Below are 23,395 nucleotides of genomic sequence, written 5' to 3'. Positions count from 1 at the left end.
CTGTTTACGGCGACTATAGATCTGCATGTTCACTAGAGCTTCTGTTCACTAGCTAGACACTTTTGTTCATTGTCAACAGTCCCATCAATCCATACGCGCAACACTTACCGTACTAGCTCTTGCTCAATTTAGCTATCTAGCTACCTGCCTGTACGGTACGTGGCTGACAACACTACCATATCGTAGACTCTTCCAATGTGCTCAACTAAAGTGGTCCTCTCTGGTGTATACAGATCCTAGAAATGTGTGTATTACAACTAATAATTTTCTGATTGTCCATGTGTGATTACGTAATTCCCAGATAAGTATGATATCTATACTGTACAATGTCTGTGACAGAAGGTTGGCGAGTGGTTGCAAGAAGCTAGTAAATTTACAGCAACTATAATGCAATTAATGCATAGTAAGTTAATTGCGTCAGTAACAGGGATCGATGGTTGTAAGCAAGCACCAACAAGTCATCTAGGGTAGGGAAATTAATTGAAGATTGAGACTGTGATCTAGCATTACTATTTTCCTCATATACAATAAACAAAAACACATTTTATAATATCTATTTTGTGTGTGTCTGTGTGTCTCTGTGTAAATTTTAAATGTACAGTTCTGTATGTCCTTTATTAACTGTGGATGCTGTATGCCTTCAGCAGGCGTGAAAAAAATCATACATATGAGTACCATACTATAATACATTTCTATATCACAGAGAAATTGCCATGCATCGATCGATCAATCTTAGACACAGATTCAAAAGAAGTCTAGTGTTTTGAGTGTGGGGGAGGTTGCATAGGCTATTGTGTGCCCATCAAGAAAGCACCAAAGGCAGATCGAGTTCCCAACAGCCACTAATACAGTAAATATTCCCTGTCTTTCTAGATGTACTTCCCACTTTAGGACTGCTATGCTGCATTGTACCTAATTTGAAAAAAGACCCTTAGACACAAGCAATGAACCAATGACATCGATGACACAGTCTCTCATACCATGAAAACGTAAACTTTTCAGGACTGCTGTCTGTATGATCATCTATAACTCCCAACTAGAGGACAGTCTAAACGCGCGCGTTAACTGGTACGTACCTCATGCATTGCAACCTCATTAATTCCATTGGTAGTAAACTAGAATGTTGAACCCCAAAAGTAGAAACCAAAACCCGAACAAAAACTTTCACGCGTCTGTCTACCAAGCAAACCGTGACTGGACTGCTGTTCGATCGCTACCAGACATGCCACTGGCCTGATGCCTAGATAACCACAAACAGCTGCTTTAAGTGTACAAAACCAACGACTCGACTACTGCAAAGAGCAACTAACAACAATACTGGGCCATGTACGTCCACAATTCACAAATACCACCTGGCTTGCAATCACATGCACCGTCTGCTCTTGCCATGCCGATAGACTTAGAGTACAGCTGATGTAGACACAGATCTACCGTCTTGTTCACTGCTACTGGTATTACCAAACTCGAGGAATCGTCCTTACCAGCGAAGCAAGCGTGCGAAGTAAGAAATTGATAACGCAACGTATAGTTTATAAATTAATATAGTTTTATAACAAAGAGAAAACCGAAGTTAAATTGCCAATAATGTTAGCTAATAATTAAGAGTGTCACTGTTCACTGCTCTTGGTCAATAATTGTAATTGTAATTCAGTAAATGTATTATTGTACTACTGTATGGTAACTGTAATCTAGCATGCTTCCGAGTTGCTGATTTCACTTTGTTCTCAAACAAATTTTTGCAGCTGTTTAAAATCAACGTTCTTCAACTTCTATGGATCATCACAACACTCATCGCGATGGGTTTCCTCGTCACCTTGGACGCGGTCCGTCAGCTCTAGAAGATGACGTGTATGATGTTTTACTTGCTATGTTAGCTGGGATGTCTAGCGTATCATCTTCACGGTCTGAGCGTAGCAAGGCAGAAGCACTCGCCTTTCGCAAGCGCCACGACTATCACCTGGAGGTGGTGCACAATCCTTTGACTGGCCAACGTGAAACAAGGCTAATTTATACAAAGACGAGAAAAATTGCTCTAAAGAAGACTGAGTCCAATGCAATGGTAATGAAAGCCTTCGTGCAAACTAAAGGTGAAGGAGCAGAGAAATATTTCATGGAATTGAAAAAGACTTTCATGGTCTCAGTGGACAACACGGAATTCAGAAAATGCTAAACCGTCTACCTGAAAAACAACGGCACCGTCCACTATTCAGAAACCGCCCACCTCTACGATCAATCAAGTCTTCTTCCGTGATGTCTCGCAATCAAACGGACATCGTCGATCTAAGGAAGGTGAGGGTTAGGAAAGGAGAGACAACCTACCGCTACGTACCTTCTGTGATAGATGTGTTTAGTCGTTTGGTTTTTCTGGAAGCTCTGCCCGACAAAGCGGAATGACGGTTGCTCGAACGCTACAGAAAATTTATTCAGAAGTCGGGCCACCACGTATTTTGCAATCAGATCAAGGGAAAGAATTTACGGCTAGAGTTGTTCAAGAAATGATGGCTGCATTTAATTGCAGAATGATATACAGCTCTGCGTATCACCCGCAAACTCAGGGAAAGGCAAGTGTTTTACTCTAGAAGCATTCTCAAAATTAATTAATGATTATCATTTAAGTTAATAAAAATTGTTTGAGTAATCATGTTTGCTACAGCGTTTAATCATACACTGCATTTGTATAAGAATTGCCATATATTACTTTGTAGGATGAGCGATCTCACCGCACATGGAAAGCCAAACTAAAATTTGATTTTCAACGTGCTACTGCCAAGGGAGACGAGACTCCTTTGGATTGGGTTGACATTCTTCCCACCAATGCGCAGTTGTACAACAACAGCCCACATTCATCGCTAGGTAATTTCTCTTTACTTGCATGGCATACCGTTATAAGTCTATTTTATTGCGTGGATATTAGTGTTTGTGCACTATAAGTCTAGCATTGCCAATTTAAATATACGTTATTTTTTAAATTATGCTAGGCTATAAATATTGTGCGAATATAGATATGAAGTGTCCATGTCATGTCTTTTTCGGGCGGGAATCAAACTGGTTAGTGTATCGACGTTTGCTGTCAGAAGAAACAGACGACAAGCAAGTGAGATAATTTGTATCTAAGAAAATTTATTCAATTAATAATGAGAATATGGTACTTACTGGTGAGAATCTACTATAGTAGTATTTGTACATGCATGATGCCATACATGCACTAGAGCATGTCATCACGTCTAAAATACACGTGTATCTACAAATTACTTGCAGGAGTATACCACAAGTAGTGAAGATGAATATAAAAGTGCAAATGATGGCGATGTAACCAACCATCTTCGTCAGTCTACCTTGGTGAGAAAGACAGCATCTGTTGCCTCTGACAAAGCAGCACATTTGCAAAAAGAGAGGTACAAGTTGTCTCACCCACCATCAATTTACAATGTCGGAGACAGAGTAAGAGTACGCCTGCACCGGAGCATTTCTCGTTCAAACTGGAAGAAAATGCCTGTAACACCAGTTACGTCCACCGGAAAGGTAATGAAAGCAGACTACGACACTCAAAAGTATCTTGTTGAACTAAAAGACAGAACACATACGGACACTGATAAGATCGTCTACAAGTGGTTCTCAGTTGCTGATGTTACATCGTTAACCCTAGAAGAAGAGAACTTGAGACAAGAAATAGCTGTATCCGAGCAAATCATAATGAATTTAAAGAAAAGTAAGACCGTAGCGACTGACTTGCTAAAAATTGTTTAATTGTGTTTATTGCTTTCTAGAAAACTAACTTGCTTTTTGCATAGATTTTCAAGATGATTCAGATACAGATCCAATAGAGTTGTCGTCAGATCCAATGGAGATGGCAAGCAGAGATTCAAACGAATCACTATGTATAGGCAGATCTTCAAGCAAGACACCAACAGGTAGTAATTATTTTTACAACTAAAAGTAAGTTTGATAACAATTGACTGTTTAAAATATAAGCAAGTAATTAGATTAAATAAATGAATTTGATTGAGTAAGATTAGCTTCGATTTATATCTGACGTGTCACTTGTCACTCCAGCTATTGAAGAAGCGATACAACAATCGATTAGTGATAGTATTGGAAAAGAAGAGAATCTTGACAACCCAGATCGACGCATTTTTCAAGCAGGACTAACTGTTCGCAGCAGAGTCAAGGGAGACGGCAACTGCTTTTTTAGAGCTATCTCAGATCAGCTGGACCGACTATCACTAGATCAAAAGTCTCACTATGAAGTTAGGCAAATGGTCGTGAACTATTTGAGATCTAATCCATTCACGGTCAGATAAAATGACTCACGTCGATGAATTTTTCTAATTATTATACCTATTTATATAGATGTCAGGAGAACATCTAGGAAACTTCACAGGTGACGATGCGTGGCCAGAGTATTTACTGGAACTAAGCAGAAAAGAAACGTGGGCGGACGAAGTTGCTGTCAGGGCGACGGCATTGGTTTTTGATCGCTCTATCTATATCATTTCGTCAGTAAAAGATGACAACAGTGACAAAAAACATTGAAGCTCTTACCGAGGCAGGAAATAGACTGCCACCGTTTCTACTAGGGCATCTTGCTGAACGCCACTACTGGAGTCTTGACGTGAATATTTCGTTGCAGCACAGTAAAGAAAAAAGCTGTTCTTTTTCAGATTACGAACTCTCTGAGTCTGAAGATGCCATTGTGAGTCATACATGTATACATACATTATTACACACACACACACACACACACACACACACACACACACACACACACACACACACACACACACACACACACACACACACACACACACACACACACACACACACACACACACACACACACACATTTTCACCAAATATACACCAAATACACGTCCAATAGCACATACATTTATTTGACGAGTAGAAATACCGTATAATATATTACTACTGCATATATATCTAATATATAAAGCTCAAATTGTCTCGTGTGTGTGTGTGTGTGTGTGTGTGTGTGTGTGTGTGTGTGTGTGTGTGTGTGTGTATGGATGTTCGCGTTTGGCGGCCACGTCTTTTTCCGTTCGCAACCGAAATCGGCACGCACACTCGGCACGCACACAGGAAGGTTTGCGTAAAAAATAAAAAAATAATGCACCGGGTCCCCTCTCGAGGGATCGATCCACGCGTAAAATTTCTCGACGACGCAAACGCTACACATTGCAGTTCATTCGAACACACGCCCGCACCAGTCCCGTGTAGACCCTATGCATCGCCGTCCTTCGCAAAGCTTCGAGCAATCGAATATCTCTTGCCGACGAAATCTTTACACTCTTCTATCGCTTGCGTTTCTCTCCAAATTCTGATCGCATTTGCACCGAATCCAACCTACACGTTTTCTGCAGCAAGCGCTACACGGGGAGTGTGTCGATTTCTATCGAAACAAGCGCGAAGAGCGAGATTCGAATTCATTCAGCATATCCGGGACCTCGCAACAAAGGTTGCACGTGACGTGTTCACAGACCTATCTTTACACTACAGTATCTTGCCCGTACGAAGGACGGGCCATGGATCCTATATATATATATATATATATATATATATATATATATATATATATATATATATATATATATAGGTCGCAAGAGCATGGAACGTGAATACGAGTGGTGATCTAGTTTTACGTATCTATCAGTACCGTCTCCTATTGTCAGAAATACAAGCACTGAGATCGATTTCGTGGTTTAATGACCAGGTAAAAAGCAAGCGTAGTCCTAGGAACGTACACACTTAAATTCATGCACGTAAGGGCACGCGTAAACATACGCTTCCGTTTAGCTAGATAGAAGTTTATAAGATTTATGCATGCATTAATAGACGTAGGCATGATTCGTTTCAAATTGACTTATAATTGTGTTTACCTTTTCATGAAGGTCGTCAACGCAGCACACTCAATATTTGAGAAAGAGATCAACTCTAAGGTATTAAAGATATCTGCTTGTGTTGCTAAAGGATAGCTTAGGTATTCGTTTTCAATTTGTTTCAATGTACAGCATGACAAAAGAGTCATCATTGTGAGCTCTTTTGTTATTCCGTGCTACACAAACCGAGGTTATAAAGATGTTCAAAGAGCTTGTCAGCATGTACGTCGGTTAAATTGTTTGTATAACGTTTTGTTTAGCACCTAGTGTAATGTATAACTGCATCGTAGGCAAATGTATTCGAGTACGAAATGATTGCAATTCCACTGCATCTTGGCAATCATGGGATTTCAGTGGTTCGTGCAACTTGCAAACGTAATTCTATAGATAACTGTAAGGCTTTTACAATTAGATTTTAGACTTTGTAAAAAGGGAAGTCAACGTCATAGATTCCTATGGCAACGGTCACAGTGCAGTCGTTGCATCTATATTGTAAATTGGCAAAACGTTCTGTTTAGCAATATTGTTGTTGCATGTAAGAATTTGACAGGTCGTGGTTGTCTGACGAATACAACAACAAAACGGAAGCAACACTCGATCTGTCTTTATGGACAACGCACAATTTTATGGCGTGCCATTTGTGTCAAAATTAGACAATGAGATGAGGCGATGAGATCATGAGATGAGACAATGAGATCATGCGATGAGACAATGAGATGAGGCGATGAGACAATGAGATGAGGCGATGAGACAATGAGATGAGGCGATGAGACAATGAGATGAGGCGATGAGACAATGAGATGAGGCGATGAGATCATGAGATGAGACAATGAGATCATGCGATGAGACAATGAGATGAGACAATGAGATCATGCGATGAGACAATGAGATGAGGCGATGAGACAATGAGATGAGACAATGAGATGAGGCGATGAGACTGTAATATGAGACTGTAATATGAGATTGTAATATGAGATTGCAATATGAGACTGCATGCATCGATATGAGGTACCTCATGCAGCTACTGTATGGGAAACTGGAGATTCATAATTATGCAAGATTCATAATTATGCATGCAAGACAATGCAGCTACACGTATCTGTTTGCTGAAAGTTGTGGCAATGGTCACCAAACACGGATATGCCTAGATTCTTGGTCAACAACGAATTCAGTTGTGAAGAAGCGCTAATTAGTCACGAGTGTTCTTGCTCTGCGTTGGACGTAGAGCATTACCTGCACGACTGTGAAGAGGACTCACTTGTACGCCATGATTACGCTGTTGGTTCGTAGTGAGGACTCTACGTTAGTTACATCCAGATCTCTAGAAAACCTGTCTTAGCTAGACTTGTGTGATCTCACCAACAGATTCTTGTACACTGTGTAAGGGACGACGCATTCTGAACTAAGTTAGTCAAAACACATTTCCCAAGTCACGCAATACAACACAAAGCGAGCAATCTATCAAACAACCTAATGGAAGATCAATTTACACGATTCATTACGTGTCCGATATGATAGATTACACGCAATGTGACACTGGAAAAAATGAACGCAAAACCCATTTTTGGTCCCACCGCGCAGCCTTATATAGTTGTTGTCTTACGAATGCGGATAAGGCCTATTTAGCTGTGGGCCTAAATTAATGCGGTTAGACCGTGATAGCTGTGTAAATACGGTAGGCGTAACCACCATGTAAGGGTACTTCAATGGTGTCAAATCAGAGACTGCGGTAGCACTCTCTATGTAAGGGTGTGAAATGTGACAGAATAAAATCACGTTTTTTACTTACCGACAGACGGCTACTGAGGCGCTTAGTGTCGGCGTTAGTAGTCTGGCTACCATTTGGAATCTGTAAAGTCAAGCGTTACGTGGCTCTAAGATTTTTTTCTGAGTTTTGAAAAGTCCACCCAGTATCAGTCAACTGCTGCTGCGTAGTGCTTCAGTCTCGCGTAGCCAGACCTCTTTCCCGGAAGTATGACGCGGTGGAAAGGGGTCTGGCTACGCGAAACTAGTGCTTCACACAGAGCCATCATAGGCGAGGACAGCGCAGAAACAGTATTGCAGTGGATTCAGAAAAGAATGAATAGAGAAGCACTATACAGTGCTAAACCATCGCTGGTGTACGTGCTCACCACATGGCGCTAAGACATGTGTACAGTGTAAGGCAAGAGGCACAAACGCTCATGCATTTGACAACATTGAAAATTCCCTCACGTGGTGGTTATTATGCCTACTGCAACGTTTACACCCTTAGATACGGTACACAGCTATCCGTCTAACCGCAATTTGGTTGTCGTGCCAAAACAAAACATTGATGTGAGAAAATATGCATGTGCACATGCAGATTAGGCGTCTGTTCGCTCTGACTTCGGCTACCGTAACAAAAATTAATAGAGACGTACCAGCGTCAGCCGAGCCGCTTCGCTCGACAAACAGACGCTGTCATGGACAATGCACGTAACGTTCCCCTTCGCAATTTCCTGTCAAGCACCAAATTTCTGTTGAAGACGACACTAGTGATTTTTTCCACAACACCACAGCTGCTCAGCCACGCACACCGAAAATTCAAGCTGTCAACCACTATGCAGAAACACTGGAACAAGCAAAATGTTACAGGCCACGTACAGCTACACCTTCGCTCCCTAGACGCCTGGTTGTTAGTGGGGAAACACACACGTGCAAATGTAAACTATAGGCGTGATTTCTATGTGCTAACCCCGTAAAGCAAAGGAATAAACACCATTTACAGGACGGCCGCCCGGTGGCCGAATTCTTGATATATAGCAGCTACCAAAACAAAGAGAGGTGGAGCTCTCATGATGATATCATGCACGTTCGCCTATTGGTCGGTAATGACACCACTTCTCGTCTATTGGTCGGAATAGCTTCATTTGCATCTGCATTAATCGAGTATAAATACTGTCGGTAGTCTAACGAACGATTACTATACCCTTAGCCTGGATATCCGGGCCTCGGGTAATTACGTGCTACCTACCTGACAAGAAAAGTAATTCTGATTTGCACAAGCTGGTCACAACGCAATGTTGTTCAGTTACGTGTGTAACCCTAGCCTACACCAAGTAGTGCTAAACTACCGTTGGGACCTTAGCTGCCACTTTGAAGTTGAACATGACTAACTAATTGTTCAACGGGATGCTTGCATGTGAGCGTCTCCGTGCATGTGAATGAAAATAAGTAATAGATATTCATTCCTACATACCCATCATTTTTTCAAATTGTTTACATACTTGTTCATGAGTGTTCCTGCCTCCTGATCCGGCCTCAACTGTCTTACATGTCTTAGCATGTGGTGTGCATGTATACCAGCCGAGGGTTTAGCGCTGTAGTACTTCTCAATTCATTTGGCAAGTTCTCAATGTTCAGAAAAATAATTGTTAGCTTAAGCTAGCTTTGTAACCACGCTTACTTAGCGCGCGTTAAAACGTACCATACTCATACATGCATCACTCCAGCCACTGGCAGACCTGCCAAGTCTCACGCATACTAGAAGATGCTGTAAATCGTGTCCAAGGATGTAGGAGTGGAGTCTCATAATGGGAGAAACAGCTCACAGATCGAACGGCTGTCTAGATCGACTTTCAGAGTGGATCTGAACGTTCAAAGACACGTACGTATAGCGCATGGTTCTGATAGCGTACACTGTACTCCGGATAAAAAAGGTTTCCCGGAGCCCGTCGGACTTCGACATGTATGTACACTAGTAAATGCTCGGTTAGCATTGTGTTTGGCGAGCGATGGTGTTCTGTCTTTACAAATTCGCGTAACAATGGTTGCGTTACTTAGCAATAGTTTTTGTCAAACAAACGCGGGAACTCAGGAAACAGACTTTCAGTTGCTCTTCTAAAGTATTTTGCGTTCAATTAACCGATTCAGGCGTTCAATTATCCGTTGCTTACGGCTGTTGTGCAACTAAATAACTTACATAGTCTGCGGTTGGGCAGCTGCTCAAATGTCATCATTCATCAGCTGTATAGACTCAATAATTTGTAATTAATCTTGACTTTAGCGTGAATTTTTAGCGTGTGTTGTAGGATAATTTCCTTTGCACTAATCTTGGTGTCCCACGTTTCCGCGGAGGTCTAACTAAGCTGTTGTGAGCGAACTAAATCTACATATCTAGGAAGCCTACAACAACGCCTTGCTCCGTCAATCGTGGTGTAATCCGCATACTTTGTAAATCGCGCGTCTTGCGTGATACCATGCAACAGTCCATCATGCGTCGCAGCGGGTATTTAGCTAATGAAGAGCTCGAATTTCACTACTTCACCTTCCCACCTTTCTTGAATCAATCATTTATTGTTCAGCTGAAACGTGAGTGAGCATCATAGAAAGACGTCATGAAAGAAATGTGCGACTAAAATAATTATTTCTATATTTGGTACTTCTAATTAGGACAGAACATCGGATAATTGAATGCCCGAATCGGATAACTGAACGCCCAATTCGGATAATTGCTTGCCTGAATCGGGTAACTGAACGCTGAGTTCAGATAATTGAACGCAAAACACTATAGTTGTCTTCAATTCTTCGTTCACGCTTCAGTCGTCTCACTCGTTTACTGAGATAGTCGCGTAACAATGATCGCATAGTCACGTGACAATGGTTGCGTAGCAATAATTTCTATCAAAGTAACGCGCGGAAACTCAAAAAACAGACTTTTCTCTTCTTTTAGCTTTTCTTTTTCATTCCGTTTGTCACAAATCAGTCTCCTTTGCTCTTTAGTCGCGTAAGGGAGCAAAATCGAGAGTCGTTTGACTCTTCTCGCCAAGAAATTACAATTGAGTCGACCCCTCAAAAGAGGTCCCATGCTTCAATTTCAGCGCATATGTTACGGAGTCAAAATTGCATTCATCTGGCATCGTTGTTTTGTCGATTTGTCTTTCTGTTTTGCCGTAAATCCATATGACAATTGCTGACGTACGTATATATATAGATATATAAATATACTAGTAAATGCCCGGTTAGCATTGTGTTTGGCGAGCGATGGTGTTCTGTCTTTACCAATTCGCGTAACAATGGTTGCGTTACTTAGCAATAGTTTTTGTCAAACAAACCCGGGAACTCAGGAAACAGACTTTCAGTTGCTCTTCTAAAGTATTTTGCGTTCAATCAACCGATTCAAGCGTTCGATTATCCGTTGCTTACGGCTGTTGTGCAACTAAATAACTTACATAGTCTGCGGTTGGGCAGCTGCTCAAATATCATCATTCATCAGCTGTATAGACGCAATAATTTGTAATTAATCTTGACTTTAGCGTGAATTTGAGCGTGTATTGTAGGATAATTTCTTTTGCACTAATCTTGGTGTCCCACGTTTCCACAGAGATCTTAGCTAAGCTGTTGAGAGCGAACTAAATCTACATATCTAGGAAGCCTACAACAATGCCTTGCTCCGTCAATCGTGGTGTAATCCGCATACTTTGTAAATCGCGCGTCTTGCGTGATACCATGCATGCAACAGTCCCCATCATGCGTCGCAGCGGGTATTTAGCTAATCAAGAGCTCGAATTTCACTACTTCACCTTCCCACCTTTCTTGAAGCAATCATTTATTGCTCAGCTGAAACGTGTGTGAGCATCATAGAAAGACGTCATGAAAGAAATGTGCGACTAAAATAATTATTTCTATATTTGTTACTTCTAATTAGGACAGAACATCGGATAATTGCTTGCCTGAGTCGGACAGTTGAATGCCCGAATCGGATAACTGAACGCTCAATTCGGATAACTGATTGCCTGAATCGGATAATTGAACGCCGAGTTCGGATAATTGAACGCAAAATACTATAGTTGTCTTCAATTCTTCGTTCACGCTTCAATCGTCTCACTCGTTTACTGAGATAGTCGCGTAACAATGGTCGCGTAGTCACGTGATAATGGTTGCGTAGCAATAATTTCTGTGAAAGTAACGCGCGGAAACTCAAAAAACAGACTTTTCCCTTCTTTTAGCTTTTATTTTCCATTCCGTTTGTCACGCATCAGTCTTCTTTGCTCTTTAGTCGCGTAAGGGAGCAAAATCGAGAGTCGTTTCACTCTTATCGCCACGAAATTACAATTAAGTCGACCCCTCGAAAAGGGTCCCTTGCTTCAATTTTAGAGCATATGTTACGGAGTCAAAATTGCATTCATCTGGCATTGTCATTTTGTCGATCCGCCTTTCCGTTTTGCCGTAAATCCATATGACAAGTGCTGACGTACGCATATAAATATATAAATATATAAATATACTAGTAAATGCTCGGTTAGCATTGTGTTTGGCGAGCGATGGTGTTCCATCTTTACCTATTCGCGTAACAATGGTTGCTTTACGTAGCAATAGTTTCTGTTAAACAAACGCGTTGACTCAGGAAACAGACTTTCAGTTGCTCTTCTATAGTATTTTGCGTTCAATTATCCGAATCCGGTGTTCAGTTATCCTATTCAGGCGTTCAATTATCCGTTGCTTACCGCTGTTGTGCAATATCATGGAAAACTGAATAACTTACATAGTCTGCGGTTGGGCAGCTGCTCAAATATCATCATTCATCAGCTGTATAGACGCAATAATTTGTAGACTTTTAGTTGCTCTTTTATAGTATTTTGCGTTCAGTTATACGAATCCGTTGGTCAATTATCCGAATTGGGCGTTCATTTACCCGTTGCCAGGGGCTGTTGTGCAATATCATGGAAAACTGAATAACTTACACAGTCTGCGGTTGGGCAGCTGCTTAGACATCATCATTCATCAGCTGTCTAGTCGCAATAATTTTGTAATTAATCTTGACTTTAGTGTAAATATTTAGTATATGTTGTACGATAATTTCTTTTGCACTAATCTTGGTGTCCCACGTTCCCGCGGATGTCTAACTAAGCTGTTGTGAGTGAACTAAATCTACATATCTAGGTAGCCTACAACGCCTTGCTCCGTCAATCGTGGTGTAGTCCGCATACTTTGTAAACAGCGCGTCCTGCGTGATACCATGCAACAGTCCATCATGCGTTGTAGCAGGTTCCTAGCTAATCAAGAGCTCGAATTTTACTGCTTCGCCTTCTCACCTTTCTTGAATCAATCATTTAATGTTCAGCTGAAACGTGAGTGAGCATCATCGAAAGACGTCATGAAAGAAATGTGCGCGGTTTTGACTTTACGTATCAGACTGAAACAATTATTTCTATAAATTTAGTACTTCTAAGACAGAACATCGGATAATTGAATACCTGAGTAGGATAATTGAATACCTGAGTAGGATAATTGAATGCCTGAATGGGATAACTGAACGCCCAATTGGGATAACTGACTGCCCGAATCGGATAATTGAACGCAAAATACTCTAGTTGTCTCCAATTTTTCGTTCACGCTTCAATTGTCTCACTCGTTTATTAACTGAGATAGGCGCGTAACAATGATCGCGTAGTCACGTGATAATGGTTGCGTCACAATAATTTCTGTCAAAGTAACGCGCTGAAACTCAAAAAACAGACTTTTCCCTTCTTTTAGCTTTTTTCTTTCCATTCCGTTTGTCACGCATCAGTCTCCTTTGCTCTTTAGTCGCGTAAGGAAGCAAAATCGAGAGTCGTTTCACTCTTATCGTCACGAAATTACAATTGAGTCGACCCCTCGAAAGGGGACACGTTATTCAATTTTTAGCGCATATGTTACGGAGTCAAAATTGCATTCATCTGGCATCGTCGTTTTGTCGATCCGTCTTTCCGTTTTGCCATAAATCCATATGACAAGTGCTGACGTACGCATATATATAAATATATAAATATATAAATATATAAATATATAAATAAAATATATCTCGAGCTCAATTGACATGACAAGAGAGAGGCTCGCTTCGCTCGCCAATAAATATACTAGTAAATGCTCGGTTAGCATTGTGTTTGGCGAGCGATGGTGTTCTGTCTTTACCTATTCGCGTAACAATGGTTGCGTTAGGTAGCAATAGTTTTTGTCAAACAAACGCGGGAACTCAGGAAACAGACTTTCAGTTGCTCTTCTAAAGTATTTTGCGTTCAATTAACCGATTCAAGCGTTCAATTATCCGTTGCTTACGGCTGTTGTGCAACTAAATAACTTACATAGTCTGCGGTTGGGAAGCTGCTCAAATATCATCATTCATCAGCTGTATAGACTCAATAATTTGTAATTAATCTTGACTTTAGCGTGAATTTTTAGCGTGTGTTGTAGGATAATTTCCTTTGCACTAATCTTGGTGTCCCACGTTTCCGCGGAGGTCTAATTAAGCTTTTGTGAGCGAACTAACTCTACATATCTAGGAAGCCTACAACAACGCCTTGCTTCGTCAATCGTGGTGTAATCCGCATACTTTGTAAATCGCGCGTCTTGCGTGATGCCATGCAACAGTCCATCGTGCGTCGCAGCGGGTTTTTAGCTAATGAAGAGCTCGAGTTTCACTACTTCACCTTCCCACCTTTCTTGAATCAATCATTTATTGTTCAGCTGAAACGTGAGTGAGCATCATAGAAAGACGTCATGAAAGAAATGTGCGACTAAAATAATTATTTCTATATTTGGTACTTCTAATTAGGACAGAACATCGGATAATTGAATGCCCGAATCGGATAACTGAACGGCCAATTCGGATAATTGCTTGCCTGAATCGGGTAACTGAACGCCGAGTTCAGATAATTGAACGCAAAACACTATAGTTGTCTTCAATTCTTCGTTCACGCTTCAGTCGTCTCACTCGTTTACTGAGATAGTCGCGTAACAATGATCGCATAGTCACGTGACAATGGTTGCGTAGCAATAATTTCTATCAAAGTAACGCGCGGAAACTCAAAAAACAGACTTTTCTCTTCTTTTAGCTTTTCTTTTTCATTCCGTTTGTCACAAATCGGTCTCCTTTGCTCTTTAGTCGCGTAAGGGAGCAAAATCGAGAGTCGTTTGACTCTCCTCGCCAAGAAATTACAATTGAGTCGACCCCTCAAAAGAGGTCCCATGCTTCAATTTTTAGCGCATATGTTACGGAGTCAAAATTGCATTCATCTGGCATCGTCGTTTTGTTGATTTGTCTTTCTGTTTTGCCGTAAATCCATGTGCTGACGTACGTATATATATAAATATATAAATATATAAATATAATATATCTCGAGCTCAATTGACATGACAAGAGAGAGGCTCGCTTCGCTCGCCAAATATATCTCGAGCTCACTTGACATGACAAAAGAGAGGCTCGCTTCGCTCGCCAATTATCCGATTCAGGCGTTCAATTATCCGTTGCTTACGGCTGTTGTGCAACTAAATAACTTACATGGTTTGCGGTTGGGCAGCTGCTCAAATGTCATCATTCATCAGCTGTATAGACTCAATAATTTGTAATTAATCTTGACTTTAGCATAAATTTTTAGCGTGTGTTGTACGATAATTTCTTTTGCATTAATCTTGGTGTCCCACGTTTTCACGGAGATCTAACTAAGCTGTCGTAAGCGAACTAAATTTACATATCTAGGAAGCCTACAACAACGCCTTGCTTCGTCAATCGTGGTGTAATCCGCATACTTTGTAAATCGCGCGTCTTGCGTGATACCATGCAACAGTCCATCATGCGTCGTAGCAGGTTTTTAGCTAATCAAGAGCTCGAATTTCACTACTTCACCTTCCCACCTTTCTTGAATCAATCATTTATTGTTCAGCTGAAACGTGAGTGAGCATCAATAGAAAGACGTCATGAAAGAAATGTGCGACTAAAATAATTATTTCTATATTTGGTACTTCTAATTAGGACAGAACATCGGATAATTGAATGCTCGAATCGGTTAACCGAACGCCCAATTCGGATAATTGCTTGCCTGAATCGGTTAACTGAACGCCGAGTTCGAATAATTGAACGCAAAATACTATAGTTGTCTTCAATTCTCCGTTCACGCTTCAATCGTCTCACTCGTTTACTGAGATAGTCGCGTAACAATGATCGCATAGTCACGTGACAATGGTTGCGTAGCAATAATTTCTATCAAAGTAACGCGCGGAAACTCAAAAAACAGACTTTTCTCTTCTTTTAGCTTTTCTTGTTCATTTCGTTTGTCACGAATCAGTCTCCTTTGCTCTTTAGTCGCGTAAGGGAACAAAATCGAGAGTCGTTTGACTCTTCTCGCCAACAAATTTTAATTATGTCAACCCCTGGAAAGGGGTCCCTAACTTCAATTTTTAGCGCATATGTTACGGAGTCAAAATTGCATTCATCTGGCATCGTTGTTTTGTCGATTCGTCTTTCTGTTTTGTCGTAAATCCATATGACAAGTGCTGACGTACGTATATAAATATATAAATATATAAATATACTAGTAAATGCTCGGTTAGCATTGTGTTTGGCAAGCGATGGTGTTCTGTCTTTACCAATTCGCGTAACAATGGTTGCGTTACTTAGCAATAGTTTTTGTCAAACAAACGCGGGAACTCAGGAAACAGACTTTCAGTTGCTCTTCTAAAGTATTTTGCGTTCAATTATCCGATTCAGGCGTTCAATTATCCGTTGCTTACGGCTGTTGTGCAACTAAATAACTTACATAGTCTGCGGTTGGGCAGCTGCTCAAATATCATCATTCATCAGCTGTATAGACGCAATAATTTGTAATTAATCTTGACTTTAGCCTGAATTTTTAGCGTGTTTCGTAGGATAATTTCCTTTGCACTAATCTTGGTGTCCCACGTTTCCACGAAGGTCCAGCTGAGCTGTTGTGAGCGAACTAAATCTACATATCTAGGAAGCCTACAACAACGCCTTGCTCCGTCAATCGTGGTGTAATCCGCATACTTTGTAAATCGCGCGTCTTGCGTGATACCATGCATGCAACAGTCCATCATGCGTCGCAGCGGGTATTTAGCTAATCAAGAGCTCGAATTTTACTACTTTGCCTTCCCACCTTTCTTGAATCAATCATTTATTGTTCAGCTGATACGTGAGTGAGCATCAAAAGACGTCATGAAAGAAATGTGCGACTAAAATAATTATTTCTATATTTCATACTTCTAATCAGGACAGAACATCGGATAATTGAATGCCCAAATCGGATAACTGAACGCTCAATTCGGATAATTGCTTGCCTGAATCGGGTAACTAAACGCCGAGTTCGAATATTTGAACGCAAAATACTATAGTTGTCTTCAATTCTTCGTTCACGCTTCAATCGTCTCACTCGTTTATTAGCTGAGATAGTTACGTAACAATGATCGCATAGTCACGTGACAATGGTTGCGTAGCAATAATTTCTATCAAAGTAACGCGCGGAAACTCAAAAAACAGACTTTTCTCTTCTTTTAGCTTTTTCTTTTCATTCCGTTTGTCACGCATCAGTCTCCTTTGCTCTTTAATCGCGTAGGGGAGCAAAATCGAGAGTCGTTTGACTCTTCTCGCCAACAAATTACAATTGAGTCGACCCCTCGAAAGGAGTCCCTTGCTTCAATTTTTAGCGCATATGTTACGGAGTCAAAATTGCATTCATCTGGCATCGTCGTTTTGTCGATTTGTCTTTCTGTTTTGCCGTAAATCCATATGACAAGTGCTGACGTACGCAATAAATATATAAATATATAAATAAAATATATCTCGAGCTCAATTGACGTGACAAGAGAGAGGCTCGCTTCGCTCGCCAATAAATATATAAATAAAATATATCTCGAGCTCAATTGACAAGAGAGAGGCTCGCTTCGCTCGCCAATAAATATACTAGTAAATGCTCGGTTAGCATTGTGTTTGGCGAGCGATGGTGTTCTGTCTTTACCTATTCGCGTAACAATGGTTGCGCTACGTAGCAATAGTTTCAAACAAACGCGGGGACTCAGGAAACAGACTTTCAGTTGCTCTTCTATAGTATTTTGCGTTCAATTATCCGATTCAGACCTTCAATTATCCGTTGCTTACGGCTGTTGTGCAATATCAAGGAAAACTGAATAACTTAATTACATAGTCTGCGGTTGGGCAGCTGCTCAAATATCATCATTCATCAGCTGTCTAGACGCAGTAATTTGTAATTAATCTTGACTTTAGCGTGAATTTTTAGTGTGTGTTGTACGATAATTTCCTTTGCACAAATCTTGGTGTCTCACGTTTCCGCGGAGGTCTAGCTAAGCTGCTGAGAGCGAACTAAATCTACATATCTAGGAAGCCTACAACAACGTCTTGCTCCGTCAATCGTGGTGTAATCTGTATACTTTGTAAACCGCGCGTCGTGCGTGATACCATTCAACAGTCCATCAAGCGTCGTAGCGGGTTTTTAGCTAATCAAGAGCTCGAACTTCACTACTTCGCATTCCCACCTTTCTTGAATCAATTATTTGTTGTTCAGCTGAAACGTGAGTGAGCATCATAGAAAGACGTCATGAAAGAAATGTGCGCGGTTTTGACTTTAAGTATCAGACTGAAACAATTATTTCTATAAATTTAGTACTTATAAGACAGAACATCGGATAATTGAATCAACATCATCATTCATCAGCTGTATAGACTCAATAATTTGTAATTAATCTTGACTTTAGCGTGAATTTTTAGCGTGTGTTGTAGGATAATTTCCTTTGCACTAATCTTGGTGTCCCACGTTTCCGCGGAGGTCTAACTAAGCTGTTGTGAGCGAACTAAATCTACATATCTAGGAAGCCTACAACAACGCCTTGCTCCGTCAATCGTGATGTAATCCGCATACTTTGTAAATCGCGCGTCTTGCGTGATACCATGCAACAGTCCATCATGCGTCGCAGCGGGTTTTTAGCTAATGAAGAGCTCGAATTTCACTACTTCACCTTCCCACCTTTCTTGAATCAATCATTTATTGTTCAGCTGAAACGTGAGTGAGCATCATAGAAAGACGTCATGAAAGAAATGTGCGACTAAAATAATTATTTCTATATTTGGTACTTCTAATTAGGACAGAACATCGGATAATTGAATGCCCGAATCGGATAACTGAACGCCCAATTCGGATAATTGCTTGCCTGAATCGGGTAACTGAACGCTGAGTTCAGATAATTGAAAGCAAAACACTATAGTTGTCTTCAATTCTTCGTTCACGCTTCAGTCGTCTCACTCGTTTACTGAGATAGTCGCGTAACAATGATCGCATAGTCACGTGACAATGGTTGCGTCGCAATAATTTCTATCAAAGTAACGCGCGGAAACTCAAAAAACAGACTTTTCTCTTCTTTTAGCTTTCTTTTTCATTCCGTTTGTCACTAATCGGTCTCCTTTTCTCTTTAGTCGCGTAAGGGAGCAAAATCGAGAGTCGTTTGACTCTCCTCGCCAAGAAATTACAATTGAGTCGATCCCTCAAAAGAGGTCCCATGCTTCAATTTTTAGCGCATATGTTACGGAGCCAAAATTGCATTCATCTGGCATCGTCGTTTTGTTGATTTGTCTTTCTGTTTTGCCGTAAATCCATGTGCTGACGTACGTATATATATAAATATATAAATATATAAATATAATATATCTCGAGCTCAATTGACATGACAAGAGAGAGGCTCGCTTCGCTCGCCAATTAATATAATATATCTCGAGCTCAATTGACATGACAAGAGAGAGGCTCGCTTCGCTCGCCAACTAATGGTTTGAACTAAATTGAAGCCACTTTCGCAACGGACATACGAACGGACGGACAGACGCACAAGTGACTTGGTGAGCTGGCTTCACTTAAGAACTCAGACTGCACCGGACGCATCTTTGTTGCACTCTACTAGGAATTAGAGGGCGTACACAGAGCTGCCAACTCTCCAGCATTGAGCGGGAGACTCCCGCATTTGGAACCCTTCTCCAACCTACCCGCATTTGGCATCAAATCTCCCGCATTCTGACCATTGGTGGGTGTGACCAAAATGATGGGCGTGCCTGTTCTGTGTAACTGTACCCTACAGTTTTAGTACATGCATGTGTACGCACATACTTGATCTCCCAATATCAATTTCTATGTGCCAGCGCCTCTCTTCATCCGGCTCTTTCATAACATACTTGATCGAAATATCGACATAGAAGGTGGAGTCGGTCAGAAGTGGAAAAGAGGAGGGATTGGCTACCTGATTACCATATGTATTGCTGGAAAAGCGATTGAAGAAGGCCACAAGAAAATAGAATCCAGAACATCCCAACTAGCCACGAGAATGTGCATGTACTTTGTTCTTAGATTTTTATAACAGGCAGTAGTACGTACAGTACAAGTTCTGTGTTTAATTAATTAACTATTATGTTTAGTAATTGGTGTTGATGCTGTGTGTCGCTAATTAGGCACATTAATCAATCGGTTATACATTTGTTGCACTATAATTAAATTAATTAATGGTTTCTACTCCAACCGGGCATGCAAATACTTAAATTTTGATGATTAGACATTATTTTTTATATCTTATTTAACACTTATTACGATATAAATTTATTCATATTAATGTTGTAGGCGTGTCCAAAAAATTTAAACTCCCGCATTTTTTCCTGCAAACTCACGCATTTTGACACTGCTCAGTTGGCAGGTCTGCGTACAGTGACTGGCGCATGGCATATCTAGTCTCGCGTAGCCAGATCCTCTTCGCCATCATACTACCGGAAGTATGATGGCGGAGAGGGTCTGGCTACGCGAGACTACGCCACATCGGAATACTCGGTATACAAACTCCAGCGCATCTCGCATGAAAGCGGGGTTAAGGTCTGGTCTGGCTACGCGAGAGTATCCCATGACCACGTTTCATGTTAATTAAGACCTTAGTAATACCGCCCACAACCGTCTATAGTTGGCATGAGTCGTCCACAAGACCCACTACTGTATAAATTAAACCAGTACGTAACCACGGTGTAGGCAAGTGTGAAGTTCATCTTGGCATGATCGTGCAATGTCTTGCATACGTAGTGTCAGTACAAACTTAGGAGTACGGCCACACTTACCGCTTCCTGTCAGATACAGGTTCTTTCTCGTACCTTATCTCCTCCGGTCAATGCAGCTCACGTGACGCAAGGCTCACATTGCTTCCAAATTTGTATTTTAGCCTTCTGACAAAGCTCAATTTTTTGTTCCACAGCGTAAAGACCGCTGTTCGGTTACCATACCGGTATCAGGGAGTGCGGTAGCACTCCCTGCGAAGAATCTAAAATGGCGCCCCATACAAAAGTATCCAAACGCATCCGTACCGGATCTCTCAGAACTCATACAGAGATCTCGGACCCACGTAGCGCTCGGCTTCGGGCGTTCCTAATGGTAGCCAGACTATCACCGCTGTCACTAAGCGCCTCAGAAGCCAGCTATCGGCAAGTAAAAAAACCCGATTTATTCTTTCACATTTGTACAGGGACTATTTGGTCGCGTGGACTATTTGGTTTCGCATTTATTGCGCCTCGAATCGGCACTCTCCAACTCTTACAGCTGTACGAGACGGACGCGAACAACGTGACGATGGCCATGATAATTTTCACGCCTGTCCCAGACGTCTCGATGAGCCGAAATCGAGTGCGACCTGCTTCTTCTTCGTTTGTATTTGGCTTAATGTGAATACCGAAGTCATCACGACATTGTCGATCGCAATTTCGCGTGTCTGACGTTTCCTTTTGAGGCGAATCTCGGCTCGTCTGGTAGCGGGCGTGTTGAAAGTAGGCGGAGTAAGAATGTCTTGTGCGTTACAAGGTAAACAAACATGATCCGATCACTGAGTGTAGAGACATGGTGATGTGCCTAAGAATGTTTTAGTGCGTACAATACTGCGGTTAGCTGCAGATTTATACTGACTGACTGACTGACTGTCTGTCTGTCTGTCTGTCTGACTGTCTGTCTGTCTGTCTGTCTGTCTATCTATCTGTCTGTCTGTCTATCTGTGTGTCTGTCTGTCTGTCTGTCTGTCAAATTTTCATATATTTTTATACATCAAAGCTAATACAGGTGAAACTAAAGTAACAGCTAATGAACAACAAGTGTTGTCTGTCTGTCTGTCTGTCTGACTGACTGTCTGTTTGTCTGTCTGTCTGTCTGTCTGTCTGTCTGTCTGTCTGTCTGTCTGTCTGTCTGTTTGTCTGTCTGTCTGTCTGTCTGTCAATACACATATTTTCAAACATTGAACTATTATACACCATCTAAGCAAAGCAACTAAATACTACCCAAGCCAATAGGGCTTGGTTCTACCTACAACCATTTATGTTTATGTTGCTGTCTCTTGAAACAATCTTCTTTATTTTTCTGTCAATCACTCTAGCATTTGATCGTTGTAGACACATAGAAAACACAGATCTCCAGTATGTCTTGAAGGTTGATGCATTTGGCTTTCCGTCTTCGCTTCTTGATAGCTGTGTCTGTATGTCTGTATGTCTGTCTGTCTGTCTGTCGTTCACTTGTTTCTTGTGTACCGTACTGTTGTTGTCCAATATTATTTCTGAACCAATGCTTACTTTTGGTTGTTTCTCGGTCTCTTTGTCTATCTCTGTTGTTTGGTTGTTCTTTGTGTGCCAGACACACAGACAGACAGACAGACAGACCGAACACCAATCTCAAAGATATTTCCACGTTGTCGGATTTGTTGCCTAACACAAAAAAGTTGCAACATCGTCTAACAACAGAATTTGTACAATCGAAAGCAGATCAGTTGATTGAAACTGGTTCTAACCGAGATGCAGCACGATTGCGTTCAATTAGAGGTAAAGGAGCAGGAGCATGGTTAGATTCCATTCCATCTTCAGAGAAGTTTGCACTTTCATCTGGCAATTTTGTCTTGGCGGCTTCTCTCAGATTGGGTCTACCTTTGTCTTTACCACCTTGGGCCACTAAATGTGAATGTGGAAAGTCACTAGATGTTGAAGGGTACCATTTACTAACATGCAAAATGGGTGGAGGCCCAGTTTGGTCTCACAATTCTGTTGTTTTGTGCTGGTCTGAATGCATGAGCAGTCTACAATGCCAGCATCAAATTGAACCAAAAGATAGATATACAACATCCAACAATAGAGCAGACATTGTTGTGTTTGACTCAACGTGTGGGGAAAATGTCGAGCTTGATGTGGCCCTTGCTCACCCCTGGAGCCAGGATATTCTGCGAAGTGCAGCAACTACGGATGGAGCTGCAGCAAGAAGAAGAGAAGACATCAAACATAGCAAATATTCTCAAGAGCAGTTGCCTGGAGGGTACACTCCTACCCTTATTCCACTAGTTTTCGAGCACTTTGGTGGGTGGGGAGAAGAAGCATCAACGTTCCTCAATAAACTTTCCAAACTATATAGAGATGAAGAAGGAAGAAACAATCCCTCAGATTTTAAAACACATTGGAGAAGACGCTTGTCAGTACAACTTCAGCGTTGCAATGCCTCGGTGTTGGCTAGAAAGATGATCAGAGTAACATATGGACAGAATACTGACCAGAGTTTAGATGTTGTTCAACTTTCAATTCAGTAAACTAAATTTCGGTTTGTAGGCTCCGTAGGGGAGCTTTTTAATGCTAATTGTTATTTGTGTAATTGTAATTGTAGTTGTGACACTTGTTGTTCATTAGCTGTTACTTTAGTTTCACCTGTATTAGCTTT

General features: G+C 41.2%; 1 protein-coding gene across 1 annotated transcript; it reads left to right on the top strand.

The window, feature by feature from the left end:
• The first annotated feature begins 22,434 nt into the window (after nt 1-22,434).
• LOC134183699 (uncharacterized) lies at nt 22,435-23,395 on the top strand. Its single transcript, XM_062651290.1, has one exon. The coding sequence runs from the start codon at nt 22,701-22,703 to the stop codon at nt 23,265-23,267; it is 567 nt and encodes a 188-aa protein (XP_062507274.1). The 5' UTR covers nt 22,435-22,700; the 3' UTR covers nt 23,268-23,395.

This window comes from Corticium candelabrum, chromosome 8 (genome assembly GCF_963422355.1).
Source record: "Corticium candelabrum chromosome 8, ooCorCand1.1, whole genome shotgun sequence".
In the NCBI taxonomy this organism is placed as follows: Eukaryota; Metazoa; Porifera; class Homoscleromorpha; order Homosclerophorida; family Plakinidae; genus Corticium; species Corticium candelabrum.
This window is presented reverse-complemented; position numbering and strand designations above follow the sequence as displayed.